A 16,380-nucleotide genomic window follows, 5' to 3' on the forward strand; every position below is an offset into this window, starting at 1 on the left:
TTGTGGTTCTTCGCTTCACCGCTCCATCAAAATTAGCAGCTACAAGGAATTATTATGTCCAGCGTTATGGAGTCGTCGTGTAGAGGCTGGCACTGAATCTCACGGACCAGGCTGCCAACGCCAGCACACTCAAGTTGAGATATTGGTGTCTCTCTTAGACGATGATCCAATGGATCCATATTTACCACTGTCGAACGACATCTCATCTCGGGCTGTTGAGGCGTTCATTTCGCCTGTGTTAATTATAATTGACCTCATATCCATACCAGGTGTTTGAACTTTGAGCAGCCTCTAACTCAACTCAACAAAAGAAAATATCATAAGCAATTCAATCACTCTTGTTCCTGTTTTCTGTCCTTTCACAGTATTCTATTTCTTCACTGGAAGATAGTTGCAGTAGCCATCCTGGTCAGGCACCATGTTCATTTGTTTACATCCTTGTTGATATCTACAGTACGTACCCAGAACCACAACTCCCTTCTCGTTACCTTATCGTTCGCCTTGTACTCCGTACCAGCAGCTTAGGTATAGTAGTTCCTACAAGACATGGTTAATAAGGGGCAATTCCGTTGTGTTCACAAGTATCTAGCTACCTAGGTACTAGATACCTATGTAGGCCGGTTGTCGTGATACATACGCAGGTGTCACTTGAGAAACTCGCAACTGCCGTTCGTTATCACCACCAGGCTCGAGCTCGGTCGATGATCTTCATTATGGTCTGTGATGTGTCAAACCCCCAAAGGCCCAAGCTTTACCGATTAGTAGTACGCACGGCCACAATTCAACATCATTTTCCCTCTATGTACCAATATGAACTTGCGAATGTATTAGAATGACAGATCGTGCCATGGCAGGTTAATATGTGAATATTGCCATTTCACACTAAAGATGGGGAAGTCGTAAGTCTATAATAGTCAAACTGTAACATTGAGTTGTTAGATATGGCTGGCTGGTGGGGCAGCTGGTCAACATCACACACGTGACGCTTTTGATCAATACCTAATGCTTTTGTTCCTACCTAGCTTAACATGTTAGTACCAACCTGAAAACAGTACTTACACATTGCAAGGACAACAGTTGGAGGGCAAACACAGGTCTCTCAATTACCAATATGCTGTCTCTCGGGAGGGCTCAAACCATATATGCTCTGGGCGGCCTGTTGTTTCTTCTTAGCACGGCCGTCGCCAATGTTGAAAAGACAATATTCACAGCTCCTGCATCACTCCCTATTCCCCAACAGAAGCCTTCGCTGGGTGATCTCAGACTACCGATCCTTACACCAGACGCCCCAAGTATTCGAACTCATATCAGCCGCAGCTTTCCCTCTGAGCCAAAGGATTACGCTTCCGGCGTTGCAACATGGGTGCTTCTTGATAAACTAAACCAAGGCCAGCGGTATGAGTTTCGTGTATGTTGGGCTGCGGTCGTAAGTCAACGCGAGATTTACGTAGAGAAAGCAAGCTAATTCGTGTGCGCCGCCAGCAACCAACTGGGTTTGACTTGGGTGTATACGAGCTGGACACCGTGTGGCAGACACCAGAGCTGATTCAGTCACTTGCCAGCTACTCATTTTCTCGCCAAGATCAAGAAGCTAGGCTGACAGAAGAGTCAACTCAAACTGAAGGCAGGGAGCGCGAGGCTTCCATTCTTCTGCTACAGATCAAGGCATCTGCTGACTACTTTACGGACGACGCGGCTCTTATGAAGGATCCCCCACCTGTACACGTAGATCTCATCCTCGACCCCTATCTTTATGGTATCGTCCCCCGTTCTCTAGTCCCAGCAGCTGGCTATCTTGTTCTTGTCGGCGCGGTGGCTTGGTTTGTGTCCAGATCTATCGCCTCTAAGTTACAGACAATTGCAGTCACAATCGATGGCGCAAACAAGAAACAGAATTAACGGGGTGTTGGCACCATCGGGCTCTCGACTCTAGATGCTAAAAAAGGGGCTTGGTGGAATGCGTTCTACTATCTACGTTAATCATATTGCTCGTAACTTCTCCAACTTCATGTCACTCTCCCTGGCCCTCTCAAGAGCTTCGATATCTATACTCGTTTCGACACACATCTTCATCGAAAAACACTTTCATATCGAGCATCCAAGTGTCGGATGTGACAGGAGAGCTGTAAATTTCTTCGGCTTGGGATATTCTTGCGGTCTCGTACCAAAACGATTCAGGTGGTCGACAACTCAAAAGGGTGGCATAAATACTGCAGTTGTTCCGTACAGGTTCATTGCAGTCTCTCAGTAAGCTCCTCCATACTGAGGGTGGGAACCATGAGGCACAGGAGGAGCGCCACTGTTGAATTGCGACTGGCCACCGTAAGACTGCTGGTTCCCCTGGCTTGCGTTATAGGAAGGGTTATATCCTCCAGGAGGGGCTCCGGGTGGAGGAGGAGGAAAGTTCTGATTGCCTGAGCTTGGCGGTGGTGCACTATAGCCCTGTGACTGCTGAGCATGTTGATCAGACGGGCCGCCAAAGTGGCCGCCGTGCGCTTGAACATCAGGAAAGCCTGTACCAGAAGACGGTTGATGTGGCTGTTGTCCAGGGGGTGGAGGAAAGTATTGTTGTCCCTGTTGTGCATTTTGTCCATGCTGGGGAGGGCCTCCTGGGGGAGGAGGAGGGAACGAGTTGTTCGAAGAACCATGAGGGCTCCCACCGAAAGAAGAGTTGCCTCCGTACTGCTGGTTCGAGCCAGGCTGCTGCTGATGACTTCCATAAGGGCCATTCTGACCGGGCTGTTGCTGATGCGCGCTGTACTGCTGGCCTGGCTCAGAGTGTTGCTGACCACCATACTGCTGGTTTCCGCCAGGCTGTTGCTGATGCGAGTTGAAAGGCTGATGAGAACCTGGCTGCTGCTGCGATCCGTATGTCTGATTCTGACTAGGTTGGTGTTGAGAACCGTACTGTTGGTTCGAGCCATGCTGTTGATGCTGGTTCGGGGATGGAGAGCCATAGGAATGCACCACCGGGCGCGGGGGGGCGCTGAAGCGCCCGCGGGAGCTGAGCCCGTAGGATTGTAGGTTGGTACCTCGCCAGAGTACGTTCCACCACCTCCCCTGCTGCTGGCTGCGGCTGTTGCCCAGAACTATAGCCAAAGTTGGAGTTTTGTCCCTATCGCCTGATTAGTCTTGCGCGAACGGCGCACGCTGCTGTTGTGAACATACACTGCTGCCGTGTTTGCCGCCAAACATAGTTGCAACACCACCCATAAGCTGCCCGGCGAGGCCTCCCTGATGATGGCTTGAGCTCTGGTTGGAATTACCATGGTAATTTTGGGGGGCAGGAGGCTTCTCCTGACTAGCCGAGTGCATAAAGCTCGACGCCAGTTGCCCAACGAGCTTTCCTGCGCCCGAGGGCTTGTTTCCTCCATTGCTGCCGCCACTACCACCATGGCCGCCGCCGAGGAACTGGTTTGCAAGACCGCCGAGATTGCCCAATGGACTGGAGCTGTGGCCACCGCTGCTGCTACCACCATGACCAGAGTTCTTTCCGCCGAGCAAAGCGTTCATAGCCATGCTCTGACAGGCTGTTAGCATAATTCAACACTATCGAGAAATGCCAAGACGACATACTCCAAGACCCCCGTTCACCAGAGGGACCATCTACACCTCGGGTGCCGTCCGGCATAATTGGTTCCATGGTACCATCTGCATGGCGCACAGTTTGCGATCCATCAGGATGCGTGATGAGTTCCGAACGTTTGGGAGCGCCGTAAGGATGTTCGCCCTGGGGAGCTGGAGTATTTCCCGTTTTGGCTGGTTCAGTAGGAACCTCCCACTGCGAAACACCGGTCGACAGTTGTACATAATAATATTTCTTGCTTGTGCCATCCCATTGAGCAATCCAGCCCGCGGGCAGCGGGGGAGGAGCAAACGTGGGGCCTTCGGCCTGAGGAGAGGCAGGGCCCGTCATGTTCGAGATACGGTATAGGTAGGTAAAGATATTGTATGTAGCGGTCGAGGCGGGGAGATGTCGCAAATGGAGAGGTCGCAGATAAGGTAGGCAAAGGATGAATAAATTGTCGCGTGGTGAGGGAGAAGGAGTGGTTGAAGACGGAAGTCCGTCACTGAACGAGAAGGGCCGCAGTCATGAAGAGTGTAAAATACAAGAGGCGGGAACAAGACAGAGACGAGGTGAGGTTTAGATGGTGTCGCCTCTAAACTAACCCTGGGTGGTGGAGGTTAATAAGGCAGGCTTGGCTTGACTGGGCTAAGCTGGAGGAGGGGCTCCAGGCTCTCTTTCGCCGCCCAGGATCGATTGATGGGAAGGGACCCTCAGCAAGGGAAAAGCCCACTTTGGGTTGTTATGCTGGGTTCCATCCATTCGAGAGGTACCTACCCAGCGGCTAGATCAGGCGTCTCCAGAAGTGAGTATCCAACTAAACCGGCTCACTAATTCCAACAACTTGGTCCAGTGTCTTCAACCAGGACACCAAATTTCGTACGGATAGTCAGGTCCACAACCTCTACTATCGGGCTCTGGATAATCAATTCAGATATGTACTCCTGAACTCTCAATAGCTTCATCTCACCATCCAAAAGACTCCACTGGGCTTCTGAGGTACTAAGGTATGGACCAAGCACAGCCCCGCCAGCAGCCCAGGTTAGGCTTGGGTTCCAGACAAAAACCTACCCTTAATGAGTACTGTATATATACTGTCTGATAAGCGCCAGTCTTGGTGCTGACGAATGTCTAACGATATAGTTAACCAATCACAACCTTTCACACCAGTTCATATCATACTGTGCATGTTGCTCTTTTTGGCGTCATGCTGGATAGCATGCTTCACCTAACGTTAGTACCTACGTAGGCACCACAGCCCCTCCTCTCGCAACAACACAACACACCAGAAGTGGTCTCCAACCTCCACGATCTGCTACCAAATGATCGTTTATGTTTACGTGTCGTAGGCGGCCTCTTCCTATCCGACGAAGTCCATACAACCCCCAACACACACATTGGCCGACCCAGGTTAGGCTAGGGTAGTAAAGCATACCGTACTGTTTTATCGTCATTGCTCTCCCCACTACATAGTATTATCCGGAATCACCGTCCCACAAGTCTGAGTAGGACTACTCCGAGTACTTGACAAAGAGTGCATTGAGCTGTATGCTTTAATTATTTCCTTATCAGGTCTTTCATGCGATGAGCCATATTCTACAATTAACAATCACAGCCATGTCGAAATAAGTGTTTTGAAAGATCCATGAGTCTGATTCCTATTCCAGTTATTGTACATGAAGATAAAAACTCCCAAACCCTTCCATCCACTCTTCCAGAACGTCAAGCAAGGTATATGCTGGTCTATTTTGCTCTCCTTCCTCTTGACATTCCGAATTGCAGCTCAGCTCTAGTTCAAGATAGCCTTAGACCTGGCGACCTCGAATGGCGAGTCGGCGACCGAAACCAAAGGCCATAGCCGAGCTCTTATTGCCAGAGCAGGTTGTGCCAGCGGCCATAGATTGAACAACAGACCAGCGACCGGAAGCGCAACGCTGGTACTTGGTTCCACCAATGCAGTTCCAGGCGCCCTCATCACTGCATGCAGTACCAGCAGTCTCTTCAGAACCGGAGCCAGAGCCACCCTCACCTGCACCAGTACCAGGAGCAGTGGGGGTGGTAGGAGCAGGCTCAGGGCTACCAACACTGGTAGGAACAGGCTGACCGCCAGTTCCGGGAGCAGGTTTGGTCATGGTCAAGAGAGTGCTGGTTGCGGCGGGAGCTGAAGGAGCAGGGGCACCAGTAGCCTCAGCAGGCTGAGAGACGGTGACGAAAACACCACCAGGACTATGAGTTTGTGAGTCAGGGGCATTACCAATAGAAGAGAGAGAGGGTACATACGCTGAAGGGGCGCCGGCAGCTGGAGCTGATGGCTGAGCGGCAGGGGCTGAAGGTTGAGCAGCAGGCTGAGTTTGAGTAGGGGCAGCAGGAGCACTTGGAGCAGCACCGTTGTTGCCGCCAGCGGAGCCGTCAGCGGGAGTGCTAGGAACAGCACCGTTGTTACCATCACCGGAGCCGGAGCCACTACCAGATCCTGCCTTACCACAAGTACCCTTGGGGCCAGCAGTCTTCTGGGAGTCGTTGCTCACATCGGGACCAGGATCGGGGAATTCGAGATCGGACGACTCCTCGGTAGTGCAGCCATTTCCGACGTTAGCAACGAACATCTCAGGACGGTTGCTCATGGCATCTGCTCGCTTGCCGGAGCCACCACCAATAGTGACGGCAGCGCAATTCATGTACATCTCACGATTACCGATCTGATTGAACCACGACCAGGCGAAGATAGCCTCGCCGGATGGAGCGTCGCTGGGGACCTTGAAGTCGAAGGTGGTGGTACCAGCACCAGGACAGTTGCCGATGTATGAGTGGATGACCTTCCAAGACTTTCCTTTGTCGTAGGAGAGGGAAGCCTGGCAACTACCACCACCGTGGTTAGCACCGCCGGTGATGCTCATGTTGTAGGAACCGCCGGCTGCCCAGTCCGCGACCGAGGCACCCTCCTTAGTACCAAAGAGGGAGTGGTAGCCCTTGCAAGGGAAATTGGCGCCGCTTGCGTCGAGAGGGGCGGTCATGCTGTAGTCGACATCGCTACCAGCATTGGGGTTGGATTTTGACTTGAAGGGGGGAGGGTAAATCATCTCCATATGTGCCTGGGCTAGACCAGCCAGACCGAGGCACGCAGCGACAGACGGGAAATGCATTTTGTCGCAGTTAAAAAGGTGTGATAGAAATGAAAGTGGTGTGCGAGGGTATCTCGGAAAGAAATTGCTGTTGACACGATTGTGTTGTTGTCGAGTGTTGCTCAGAGATTGCTTTGAGTAATCCTTGTGATGAGTCTTGCAGGGTGAAAGATTTCTGAAAGGATTGAAGCGGTTTTATATCAGAGCCTGGCTTGTCCTTTGAGATTTTTCGGGCTGTTCGTTGTTCAAGTGAACTGATAACGAATGGCGAACCACGGGTGCGGGTTCTGTTACAGTCGTTATTGTTCGGTGGTCGAACAGTGAATCAAAGGATTGTGGGTAATTGAACAACAACGTTGGTAAAGGAAAGAAAGTGATGAGGAACAATAAGATCCCAACACGAGCAAGGTGAAGAATATTTGTTACTGTATTGAAGAGAGAAAACAACAGTGACTGTACACCAGGAGTGACGAGCAGTGGCGGGCACAGATGGGTGAAGCGATCTTGTTTTCTCGAACAGGTCGACGGCGTCGGACGGGAGGCTCCAGGTGACACAAGGGCCGAGTTCTTGTACGTTGTTCAGTCGGTGAGTTGATGAAAGCTGTCGTTCAGAAAAAGATTCCAGTGTCCGTTACAAACAGGATGGACTGGGGTAGAAGAAGTGAAGAGGAAGTTTCTTGATTGTGAGGGAATGTATCCAGCCCGTCAAGGGAGTGTCAAGAAGAAGAAGAAGTGAAGAAGAAAGAAGTCAAAAAGGGACCGTCTAGAGATAGAATCCTGAGCGTTGCTGCAGATGAAAAGAAAGAAAGCGGATTTTGGAGGTTGGGGAGGACCTCTTATGTAGTACTCCGTACGATCACAACCACTTTCCTTTACCCACCAGGTCTGGCAGGTCAGAATGTTTCAGTCGTTTCGTTTCGGCTGCCTCTAAGCCAAGACACCGCACAGCACAGCACAGCATAGAGCAGAGTCAATAACCGGACGGACCCTTGACAGTAGTTGACTAACTAATCCAAACCAATGGTCTCCTGATTCCCTGTCCTGAATCGCGGAGCGGCAAAGGTCGAGCGAATTAGTCGCTCTCGTTGTTCGTCTTTACCCCTTGCAGACTCGCAGAGCCAGGGCCTCCAACTCCACAGAGCATGAACACCCAACTACACAGCCCGGAAGTAAGTGCCATCAAGAGGCGGGAGGGTCCCTTAGGATCGACGTTATTCCCTTGACTCGCCAGGAACAATTTTCGGGGAGCGAAGCGACTGGCGGTGGAAGCGTCTCGACTGTGGGCGTCTATGTCGCATGTGTCTGGAGACCCCCTTGGGAGCCGGCGCCTAATGGCAAGCAGAGGATTCTCTTACCTAGGTACCTACCTATTCAGTAGTCACGTCATGGTACTTCTGATACCCAATACCCATAAATCATTTCCGTTTCTTTCTATCGCTATCGTAAGTTACATGGATCTCATGCCATTGTTCTCTGTGTACCTACCTGCGTTGATGTTGAAAAGAAAAGTGGTACCCCTGGACAGAGGCGCCGGGCCAAGAATTCGAAACCGATCTCTTCCCCACATGCCCTTGCTCTCGCAGGCACAGACTCTTTCATTATCATGCTCAATACTCAATAGAAGTCTCTAACTAAGCCTCTTAAGCGTTTAGACAGATATCTACTGGACAAGGGACAAGCGACACCTGATACACGAGTTGTTGGTCTAGCCCTTTTCTTTCTTTCTCTGTTATTAAATGTCTTGCTTTCTCTATGAATACATCATGTGCTCTAATTAAACGTCTGCTTTTCATCTCGTAACACATACCTCATCTTCAACAATGGCACTCTTGCACGTGCTGCTTGCTTCGTAGATCTCTTATGCCGTGTTTGCCTGCCATGCGCCGGGCTACATGATGTGAGACCTGACGCGGCCCGTTTGTTGCTCGCCTTTGTTGCCACCCAATATTGGTCTGTTTATAGTCACGTCCCCTGTTGTTTCGTTGTTTCGATCCTTCTTTATGCCCATCTTCGCCGAAATACCCGTCTCGCCTTCGGATGGAACGAATGTGATCCTTTCAGCACATCTATGTACACTAGAGGCATACTCTGTCACGGGTGTAAGTCGTCAAATCGCAAGGATTGGTTCACCTTTCACTTTGGTTGAAGGCCCGAGTTCCGCACTTCTTTTTTGGTCAAAGGGCAAACAAGGGTCAAAGGATGAAGCAAGCCTAGGTGACGGTCTAGGGTCGCCTCAGCCAATCATATTTTAAAACCTACCCTGTCGCTTTGAAAGCCACCCGCGGCCTAGAAATGCATTGATTGGGCTGGTACCTGAGTGAAACGCGCCATCTGCAATGGCTTCAGGGGAGTCAGATCGGGCAACGATAATCCTTTCACCTGAGATGAAATTTGCCTTTCTTCTAACTGAAGCAAAAAATAAGTAACATCATGCACCTGAGATTTACGATTATCAATAGGATCAAGTTACTACTAATGACTTGCCTGTTGGGGATACTCGTGATTAATTCGTAAACAAATACACGTAACAGAACAATTTAAAACTGTCAAAGGTTCTGAACCCGAAACTTGGGTTATCGCGATTCGAGCAGGTCAAGTCAAATCTGACATGACTTCACGTGAAAATTTGTAATAGCGATGGCCCCTTTCATCTCCAATGCAATTCTAGAGAATCGGTTCCAAGGGTCCAAAACCACATATCTTTGGGTAGAGCACGTGAGACATTGTTCGAAGTGCCGGATATGCTTGGCCTGTAGGCACACAACAGCTTGGGGACACTGAATGACAAGTGAGTTCAAAGTACACAACCATTTATTCATAATGCCATGTGACAGGGGGTATTGAAAAAACGAGAGCGGTGTAGCCCCCTTCGAACTGTGATTCAATATCATAAATGTTCCATTGCGTTACCTGCCCAAGGTAAATAGAGTCCAACCGTCAAGCAATTCGATGTTCTGCATCTACCCTGTATAGGTTACCAGCGGATGTTGTTGACACTGCATGCTCTTGCCAATCCAATCAATCAATCATAGGTAGTCTAAAGTACAGCAACACATCACATCACATCGTCATATGAATGTATGCGCTGTGCTTACGCAAATTGCGGGGGTTTGACTCAGAAACCCGATATTGAACCATGGCCCATCCATGATCATTCCCAGCGATTCGAGCCTTTTCTTGTCAACCAGGTAAAGCCGATTTGTTATTCCCCCGGTAAGGCAGGGTCTGTTGTTGATGATCGTCTACTGGGGGGACCCGCATTTCCAAGCCTTCAACGGCTGAATGGACAGTTAATAAACTCCATCAACGCCTTAACCGCTCTTGAGACAGGGAAGGATGGAAATGCAACGTTGCGGTCACTGGCCATAGCGTTTGGAATAATAAAGATGAACTCTAAATAGAAGGCGGAAATAAAGAGAAGGAAGCTCAAGAAAGCCTGACAGGTACACTATCAGGCTATTCATTTAATAAGCCATTTCCACATCTCGGCGAGATAGATCTAGGCCACTGTCAGGCTATGTAATTACTTCATTCTAGCATAGGTATTGCTGTAGGGTACTAACCCAAAGTAACCGAGACGTAAGTTTAGTATTCAAGGCTTAGCACTCTCAAGCCCATACAAAGTCAACTGCGAAATGTTGACGTTAAAACCATCGGCTGTCATCCGTGTTAGATCGTTCTTATTCTCTCACCCAGGTAACATTTGAGCTGACTTGACGTGTTCCTTCTCTCATTAATCTTGGTACTTACCTTACTCACATCGGCGTTGTCCGGAAATGTTCAGCCGTGTTCTTTGCCCCGTCCCCTGTTTTAACATGCCCCTGCTGTGTTTGAAAACTCGCCAGGGTGACGAATGGCGTGGGTTCCCACTAGCCCAGCCGCGCGTGTATGCATGTGAGAACTGTAATATCATGTTGATGAACTGTAAATAGCCGAGGTATTAGAAGTACTGACCTCACCCTCCACTGCCTCCTAGCTAAGGCAGGTAGGTACCTGTTCGTACCTTCCATTTCTTCCATTGGCGGTAACTTGGTGCAAGACCCCAGGTTAAGTACCCTTGTATCCGTACCTCTTTTAAGATATCGACCTCCCTCCTCTCTGCCACGAGACCGCATATCGAACGTCGTCTTGGACACTGACAAGCTACGATATTGGAACCTCATGATTGTCAATGCCAATACCCACCTAGGTACCTAGTCATTCCTCATGCACTGCCATTGCATATATTGTTCAATAGCAACGGTCCTTAAGATTCAATGTAATTGAGAAGTCGTTCAACTGCTAGCATACAAAGTATCCCTCTACAATTACAGTTGTTAATGTCCAGCTTGGTGGGTAAATAAACAGTCACTATCGCACACATCTTCAAGCTGCTTGTACAGGTGAAACCAACATGGACATAGTCCTTTGTCTCATTTTATCATCTGGCTACTTGTGCTGCGTTGTAGATGGTAAGACAATGGTTGATGGGTGAATGCCTTTGCGTCGCGTCGCTTGATCTTGTCAACTCGACTGCTCGACCCCTTTCCTCACAACCAGACCACACTCTGATTCCTTAGCTGCCCCATTTGTCACTGCTATTAGCAAACACTGTCAAAGATTTGAAGGCATAAACTATTCAGCAACCACCGGAACACTCTCAATGGTGGCATTGCAGTTAGCTCTGGGTTTTGCCTAAAACCGGATTTGCACCGAGTCATTCCCCTACTAAACGTCCGTTCTCACTTGGGCGATAGAAAACCACCCTTAGGCCTCACCTACCACCGCCCAGGTCGCCTCTCAGGTTTCGAGGGTTGCCAGTCCAGATGTTTGGTGTTGGTGTCCCCGCACCCAAGTTTACGAGGCTACCGGCCCAGCCTGTTCGACTACGCTTCCTCAATGCTTGTCCGCTCGGGGAAGCACTGAGAACAGAGACGGGCACTCCGACGCCCCATTTGTCCACTGTTGCCAAGGTACAACCAAACAGCATTGCCAACCCCATTGCCATCCAATCAACATGATAACAGATGGACAATATCAATGTCGTTTCATCTCTTCCACAGCTGACACCATCCACCGAGCTGCACCGTCCATTAACCCAATGATGTATTTGCTAGCCCAAGTACTTAGGCCATCCGAGGCTTAGGCCCCCTTTCATCTAAGCTTTGTCGTGCGAGGTCGCACGAAATTCCTATACTGAAACTCGTATGCAATGATTCACACACTGTTGTCTTGAAAGAGCTCAGGCTCCGAGATAAGTGCGTTAAGGTCTATCTCGGTGAGGCTGCCGCCCAGAAAGGTCATGCTAAGTGCTGCACTTTATTTTATGTGAGGGCGAAGAGGAAACCCAATGCTGAGTTTCAGATTTTATTTGGCTTCCTCTGAAGCCTCTGAAGGTCGAGGGTGGCTGGCGGCAGGCACCGCGTGGTTAGCTTGGGGCGTCTGGTGCGTTCCTTGGCCGCCATATCCCTTGCTATAGTTACTGCCACCTCGGTGCTGCCCGCTATACTGGTGGCCCTGCTGTGGACTCGTGCCAAAGTGTTGAGGCACAGGGCTACTATACCCGCCCCTCACTACACTGGCGTTAGTCGCTTGTTAATTCTCTGCGTGGCGATGGGTGTCAGTATGACTTACTTGGACCGCCTTGCTGGCCTGGGTTAAAAACAGGCTGGTTGTACTGCACGTTGGGGCTCATTCCATACATGGGCTGTCCTTGTTGTGACCCCTGATGCGCCATCATCGGCGCCGCGGGACGACCAGGGCTGGGATAGCCATTAACACCAGGGACTGGCTGAGGTCCAGAAGGGGGCATGAATTGCGGGTGTCCTCCAGGATACATCATCTGCGGGCCAGGAACCATTCCTTGAGGTCCAGGTATAAACTGCTGCGGCATCATCATCGGGCCACCCATCTGACCCTGCTGAGGAGCCATATATTGATGATTGTTAGAGAAATTGCGGAACTGATTCATCTGAGGCGTGCCAGGTCCCATGAATACTGCCTGGTTGTATGGTACTTGCGGAGAATTGTAAGCTACAGGCACGTTGCTGAGGCGGGGTGAAGCAAAAGACTGAGCCGAGTTTGAGTGCATCATGCGGTGATCGTCGTTTCCATATGGCGGATGGGGAACATGACCATGCTGAGGTGTGTGCATCTGCATGGGAGGCATATGAGGCGAGCCCCTAGGAGCCATGTTGTGCGCGCCCTGCTGGAGGTGGAATGGTAGTTGATGTTGATGTGGAATCTGAGGAACAACATGTTGAGGGTTTGGGGTAGCCAACGCAGGACCGCCAAATGGCTGGCGTTCGAAGTATTCCTTGTAAGTCAAATGCATCGTTGACTCGGGCTTCTCATTGTCTTGGAGCTGCCGCCAGGTGGGCAGTGTATCGAAGGAAGGGCGCAGGCCGGCGTTTTCGTCCCAGTTTCTCCCTTGAGGGGGTGTCAAGGTCTGGATATGAGACAGTATATAACATTTCTTGACATCAATGGCCTTTGTCTTACGGCGGATGAGCTGACCATCGGAAACGCCACTGCTTGCTGAGGAATTGACATTGTTAGCAGCAGATCGAGGACTCGAGGCTGCACTGGCGTGGCTATTGGGATTGAAGGCAGCCGCGAACGGGCTGGGCCTGAATTCGTGGCTATTCGGGTTCAGCTTTGCACCCATATGGCTAGGGTTGCCGCTGAGGCGTCGGTTATAGCCAGCTTCGACACCACTAGCTGGCCCTGTTGGAGGAGCACGGGTTTCCTGACTAGGAGTGTGTCCCTGATGGGTTGCAGGAGGTTGAGAGTATTTTTGTTGTTCAACATTGCGTAATCGCTGGGCCAGAGTGCCGGTTTGTTGTTGTGGAGGCACATGGGGACGGTTGTTTCGATACTGCTGTCCATGATAGGGCTGCTGAGCGTACTGCTGGCGAGCACCAGGATGGCGAGGTTGTCCCCCGGCTGCAGGCGTAGGCTGAGCACCGGCAGGACCACGGGCTGCTCGGGTATCACTGGGAGGAGCAGATGCACCAGCCGCAGCTGGTGCACCTTGACCAGAGGTTTTAGCCTGGGAGTCTTTTGATGGAGCAACCTTCTCCTTAGTCACGGCAGTAGCCTTGGCCTTGGCCACCTCTTCGGCATTTTTGATAGCCTTGGCCTGGATTTCTTGTTGCTTGAGGGGATCCTTGGCTATGATGGAGACTAAATCTGTAGGGACTGGGGTTGAGAGTTTGAAAGAGTTGGCAAACTTCTTTAACTCTGTCAACTTGACCTCTTTGTCCTGCTTGGCTTTGTTGCTTCTAGCCTTCTCGGCGTTCTGTCGTTGCTGGCTAGCAAATGTCTTGAATTCTTTTAACACATCGTGTTCGACTGTGGAAGTAGCACTGGGAGCAGGAGCAGCCTGACTTCCAGGAGCTGGGGCAACTTTGGCGGTATCGCTTGACTTAGTCTCGGCCGCTTTGCCATTAGCAGGCTTTGAGTCATTGATCGAGGGCTCTGTGACCTTGACTTCTGCCGGAGCTTTCTGCGCATCAGTTTTCGGCATTGATCCGTTCTTGATAGCGTCGGAGGACTGAGCTTTGGACTCTTCAGGGGCTGGCGGAGCCTGCTTCTTGGGCGGTGCTTTGATCTGGGAAGAAATGATTGCAGGGTCAATAGGGGCACCTTTGACACTAGATTGAGCCGCGGGTGCCCGCTTGGCTGGCGGAGTGTACTTGTTCTCACGCCCAGCGGACAGAGGCGGGAAGTCTTGGCGCCGAACACCGCTGTATCTGTAGGAGAACTATGGTTAGCCATACGAAGAAATGGTTGGGAAAGGGATAGTTACTTGTCCTCTTCATCACCCCCATCATCTCCGCCTACGTAGTCCATGATACGTTCCTCAGCCACGTGAGCAGTAGTGGGCGCACTGCGTTCAATTTCGCGCGCCTTCCTGTCTGCTGCAGCTATCCTCTCTCTGTATTCTGGGTGGTTCTTATCAATAGCGGTAGTGTAGAAGTTCTCATCGTAATTGGTTTTCAATCCAAAGAGCCTCTCATTCTCGGCGAACTGATCCCAATTACCGCTACCACTAGACTTCTCAAGGCCGCCATTGAAGGTATCGTTCGAATCGGGGACCCAAGGTTGAAGAACCCGCTCGTTACCGAATCGATTTTTGGAGATGGCAGTATCGGTTCGGAATGCAGCCCGGCCTCCTATAGCACCCAGGATTAGATAGTTCTTGCTCGAAAAGACTGCACAACAAACCATTTTGTTTGCCCCCAGACCCCCCACCAGCTATTCCATCCTTCTTCGGAACGGGCATATTCAGAAACGCTCCAGTCGTTATGTAAATTCTTAAAAGAGAGTCAAGTTTTACGAAGCTCGGCCACCATTCAGGTAACCAGAAAGAAGCTCAAGTGACGATGTGGGATGATTGTGGGTGTTTCGTTTGGGATCGCAGAAGGACAGGAAGCGACTTCGTGATTCTAAATAGACGCAGATGTTAGCCTTCCAAGGGCTATGAAGTCTCTCTGCTCAGACGTAAATGGCAGGGAGAAAAGAGCTCAGCAGTGTATCATTAGAGGCCACGTCCTGATACTATGACGTGACGACAGTGGATTACACGACAATCGTGGGGTTTGGGGATGCTCGATAAGGGGAAATACCAAATCGACTTGGTAGAGGGGGAGAGATGGGTATAATGCAACGACTTACTTTGCGATAACGCTTGAGGAGATCAATACAATAGTCGGGCGATACGGTGACTACCTTATGGAGCTGGGCTGAGTCTGCTGGGCCAAGGCCAAAGCTATAGTAAACTTGCCAAACGCTCACTTCTGACTCAATGCTGAGAAGGTTAGTAACTGTATGCATACATTCATACGTAGAGCCGTTTCTGATCCACTAGATAGAATTCCGGTGAGCGTTGTGTGCTTGGGAGTTAAAAATAAAAATTAAAAAAAAAGAGAGAGAGCGAAATAGTAGGGAGGCCAAGCCGAGCAGTTGTGTGAGGAGAAGCGAAAAGGCGGCTCCAACGAAAACGCTGTCAGGAAAACGGGCGAAGAAAGTTAAAGACGAGGGGCTTCGAGTGGCTTTACCTCGCGAGGTCTCTAGAGACAGAAAAAAAAACCCAGATACAATGATCTAGAGCGTCGTCCAGCTCGCGTGCCGTTAAAATTGCCTTGCAATGGGCAATAAGAGCATGGAGCGAATGCGGAAAGGGAGGGTTTGAGTCGTGGTTGGAAGGGAGAGTCGAGACGATGAGCGACGAGGATTTGGTGGTAGTCGAATTGGTGGTTGAGGCTTGGGGACTGAACCTTCACTCCGCGAGGTACCTACCTAAGGGGACGGCACAGTACAGGACAGAACAACACAGTAAGTGGAGGTCAGGTCACAGTGGCAGTACCTTAATGGAGGGTCAAAGGGTAGTACTTACTTAAGGTATACAGGTAAGCCGCCTCCTCTGTTGCTGTTCTGCAGGACCAGAACCCTCTCTTTTAGTTTGCTCAGGGACAGACAGCCGCGGAAAGGCTTTTTCCTCCCGGTAATGGGTCCCCTGCTTAACCTTTTACTGTCGTGAGTGTCATGTTTGGCCAGTGTCGTGTGTCTGAATGCCTGTAGGTACAGTTGACAATTCTGTGGGTCGCTCTCGAAAGCTGTGTCTTGTGAGTGGTTTCCCTAACCTAAGCTTTGACATCCATCCTACTAACAATAACTTAGGTTATTCGTTATCCATGGGTGTTTTAGTAG

The 16,380-nt window shown here is 50.4% G+C and overlaps 4 protein-coding genes across 17 annotated transcripts; 1 reads left to right on the forward strand and 3 right to left on the reverse strand.

The window, feature by feature from the left end:
* Positions 1–351: 351 nt before the first annotated feature.
* On the reverse strand, positions 352–4,247 carry FOXG_00958 (uncharacterized protein). Of its 4 annotated transcripts, XM_018377637.1 has the most exons (5): positions 3,577–4,247; positions 3,169–3,522; positions 773–3,115; positions 638–718; positions 352–537 (listed from the first exon to the last, which is right to left on the reverse strand). In XM_018377637.1, exons 2-3 carry the CDS (start codon positions 3,477–3,479, stop codon positions 2,245–2,247), a joined length of 1,182 nt encoding a protein of 393 aa, XP_018233393.1. In that variant the 5' UTR covers positions 3,480–3,522; positions 3,577–4,247; the 3' UTR covers positions 352–537; positions 638–718; positions 773–2,244. The 4 variants fall into 4 exon arrangements, with proteins under 4 accessions (XP_018233393.1, XP_018233391.1, XP_018233392.1 ...); XM_018377635.1 differs by having other exon boundaries at positions 352–718; XM_018377636.1 differs by having other exon boundaries at positions 638–3,115.
* On the forward strand, positions 1,031–4,594 carry FOXG_00957 (uncharacterized protein). 2 transcript variants are annotated; one of them, XM_018377633.1, is made up of 2 exons: positions 1,031–1,426; positions 1,483–4,594. In XM_018377633.1, exons 1-2 carry the CDS (start codon positions 1,112–1,114, stop codon positions 1,897–1,899), a joined length of 732 nt encoding a protein of 243 aa, XP_018233395.1. In that variant the 5' UTR covers positions 1,031–1,111; the 3' UTR covers positions 1,900–4,594. The 2 variants fall into 2 exon arrangements, with proteins under 2 accessions (XP_018233395.1, XP_018233396.1); XM_018377634.1 differs by having other exon boundaries at positions 1,044–1,408.
* A 239-nt stretch (positions 4,595–4,833) lies between these two features.
* Positions 4,834–8,165, reverse strand: FOXG_00959 (uncharacterized protein). The gene is made up of 2 exons (XM_018377639.1): positions 5,846–8,165; positions 4,834–5,791 (listed from the first exon to the last, which is right to left on the reverse strand). The coding sequence occupies exons 1-2, from the start codon at positions 6,706–6,708 to the stop codon at positions 5,371–5,373; spliced, it is 1,284 nt and encodes a 427-aa protein (XP_018233397.1). The 5' UTR covers positions 6,709–8,165; the 3' UTR covers positions 4,834–5,370.
* Positions 8,166–10,929: 2,764 nt separating this feature from the next.
* Positions 10,930–16,318, reverse strand: FOXG_00960 (uncharacterized protein). Of its 10 annotated transcripts, none has more exons than XM_018377644.1 (6): positions 15,729–16,318; positions 15,346–15,478; positions 14,896–15,116; positions 14,477–14,843; positions 12,301–14,420; positions 10,930–12,239 (listed from the first exon to the last, which is right to left on the reverse strand). In XM_018377644.1, the coding sequence occupies exons 3-6, from the start codon at positions 14,951–14,953 to the stop codon at positions 12,034–12,036; spliced, it is 2,751 nt and encodes a 916-aa protein (XP_018233402.1). In that variant the 5' UTR covers positions 14,954–15,116; positions 15,346–15,478; positions 15,729–16,318; the 3' UTR covers positions 10,930–12,033. The 10 variants fall into 10 exon arrangements, with proteins under 10 accessions (XP_018233402.1, XP_018233401.1, XP_018233399.1 ...); XM_018377643.1 differs by having other exon boundaries at positions 15,346–15,534; XM_018377641.1 differs by having other exon boundaries at positions 15,346–16,318.
* Between the last annotated feature and the right edge of the window lie 62 nt (positions 16,319–16,380).

Source organism: Fusarium oxysporum, chromosome 1 (assembly GCF_000149955.1).
Source record: "Fusarium oxysporum f. sp. lycopersici 4287 chromosome 1, whole genome shotgun sequence".
Taxonomy (NCBI): Eukaryota; Fungi; Ascomycota; class Sordariomycetes; order Hypocreales; family Nectriaceae; genus Fusarium; species Fusarium oxysporum.

Coding starts and splice junctions, on each gene's coding strand:
- FOXG_00957 (XM_018377633.1), top strand. CDS start 1,112: ATGCTGTCTCTCGGGAGGGCTCAAACCATATATGCTCTGGGCGGCCTG. Junction 1,427..1,482: donor GTGTATGTTGGGCTGCGGTC/GTAAGTCAACGC, acceptor GTGCGCCGCCAG/CAACCAACTGGGTTTGACTT.
- FOXG_00958 (XM_018377637.1), bottom strand. CDS start 3,479: ATGGTGGTAGCAGCAGCGGTGGCCACAGCTCCAGTCCATTGGGCAATC. Junction 3,116..3,168: donor GCGGCAAACACGGCAGCAGT/GTATGTTCACAA, acceptor ATCAGGCGATAG/GGACAAAACTCCAACTTTGG.
- FOXG_00959 (XM_018377639.1), bottom strand. CDS start 6,708: ATGCATTTCCCGTCTGTCGCTGCGTGCCTCGGTCTGGCTGGTCTAGCC. Junction 5,792..5,845: donor GCTGCCGGCGCCCCTTCAGC/GTATGTACCCTC, acceptor ACAAACTCATAG/TCCTGGTGGTGTTTTCGTCA.
- FOXG_00960 (XM_018377644.1), bottom strand. CDS start 14,953: ATGCCCGTTCCGAAGAAGGATGGAATAGCTGGTGGGGGGTCTGGGGGC. Junction 14,421..14,476: donor GGGGGTGATGAAGAGGACAA/GTAACTATCCCT, acceptor GTTCTCCTACAG/ATACAGCGGTGTTCGGCGCC. Junction 12,240..12,300: donor AGGCCAGCAAGGCGGTCCAA/GTAAGTCATACT, acceptor ACGCCAGTGTAG/TGAGGGGCGGGTATAGTAGC.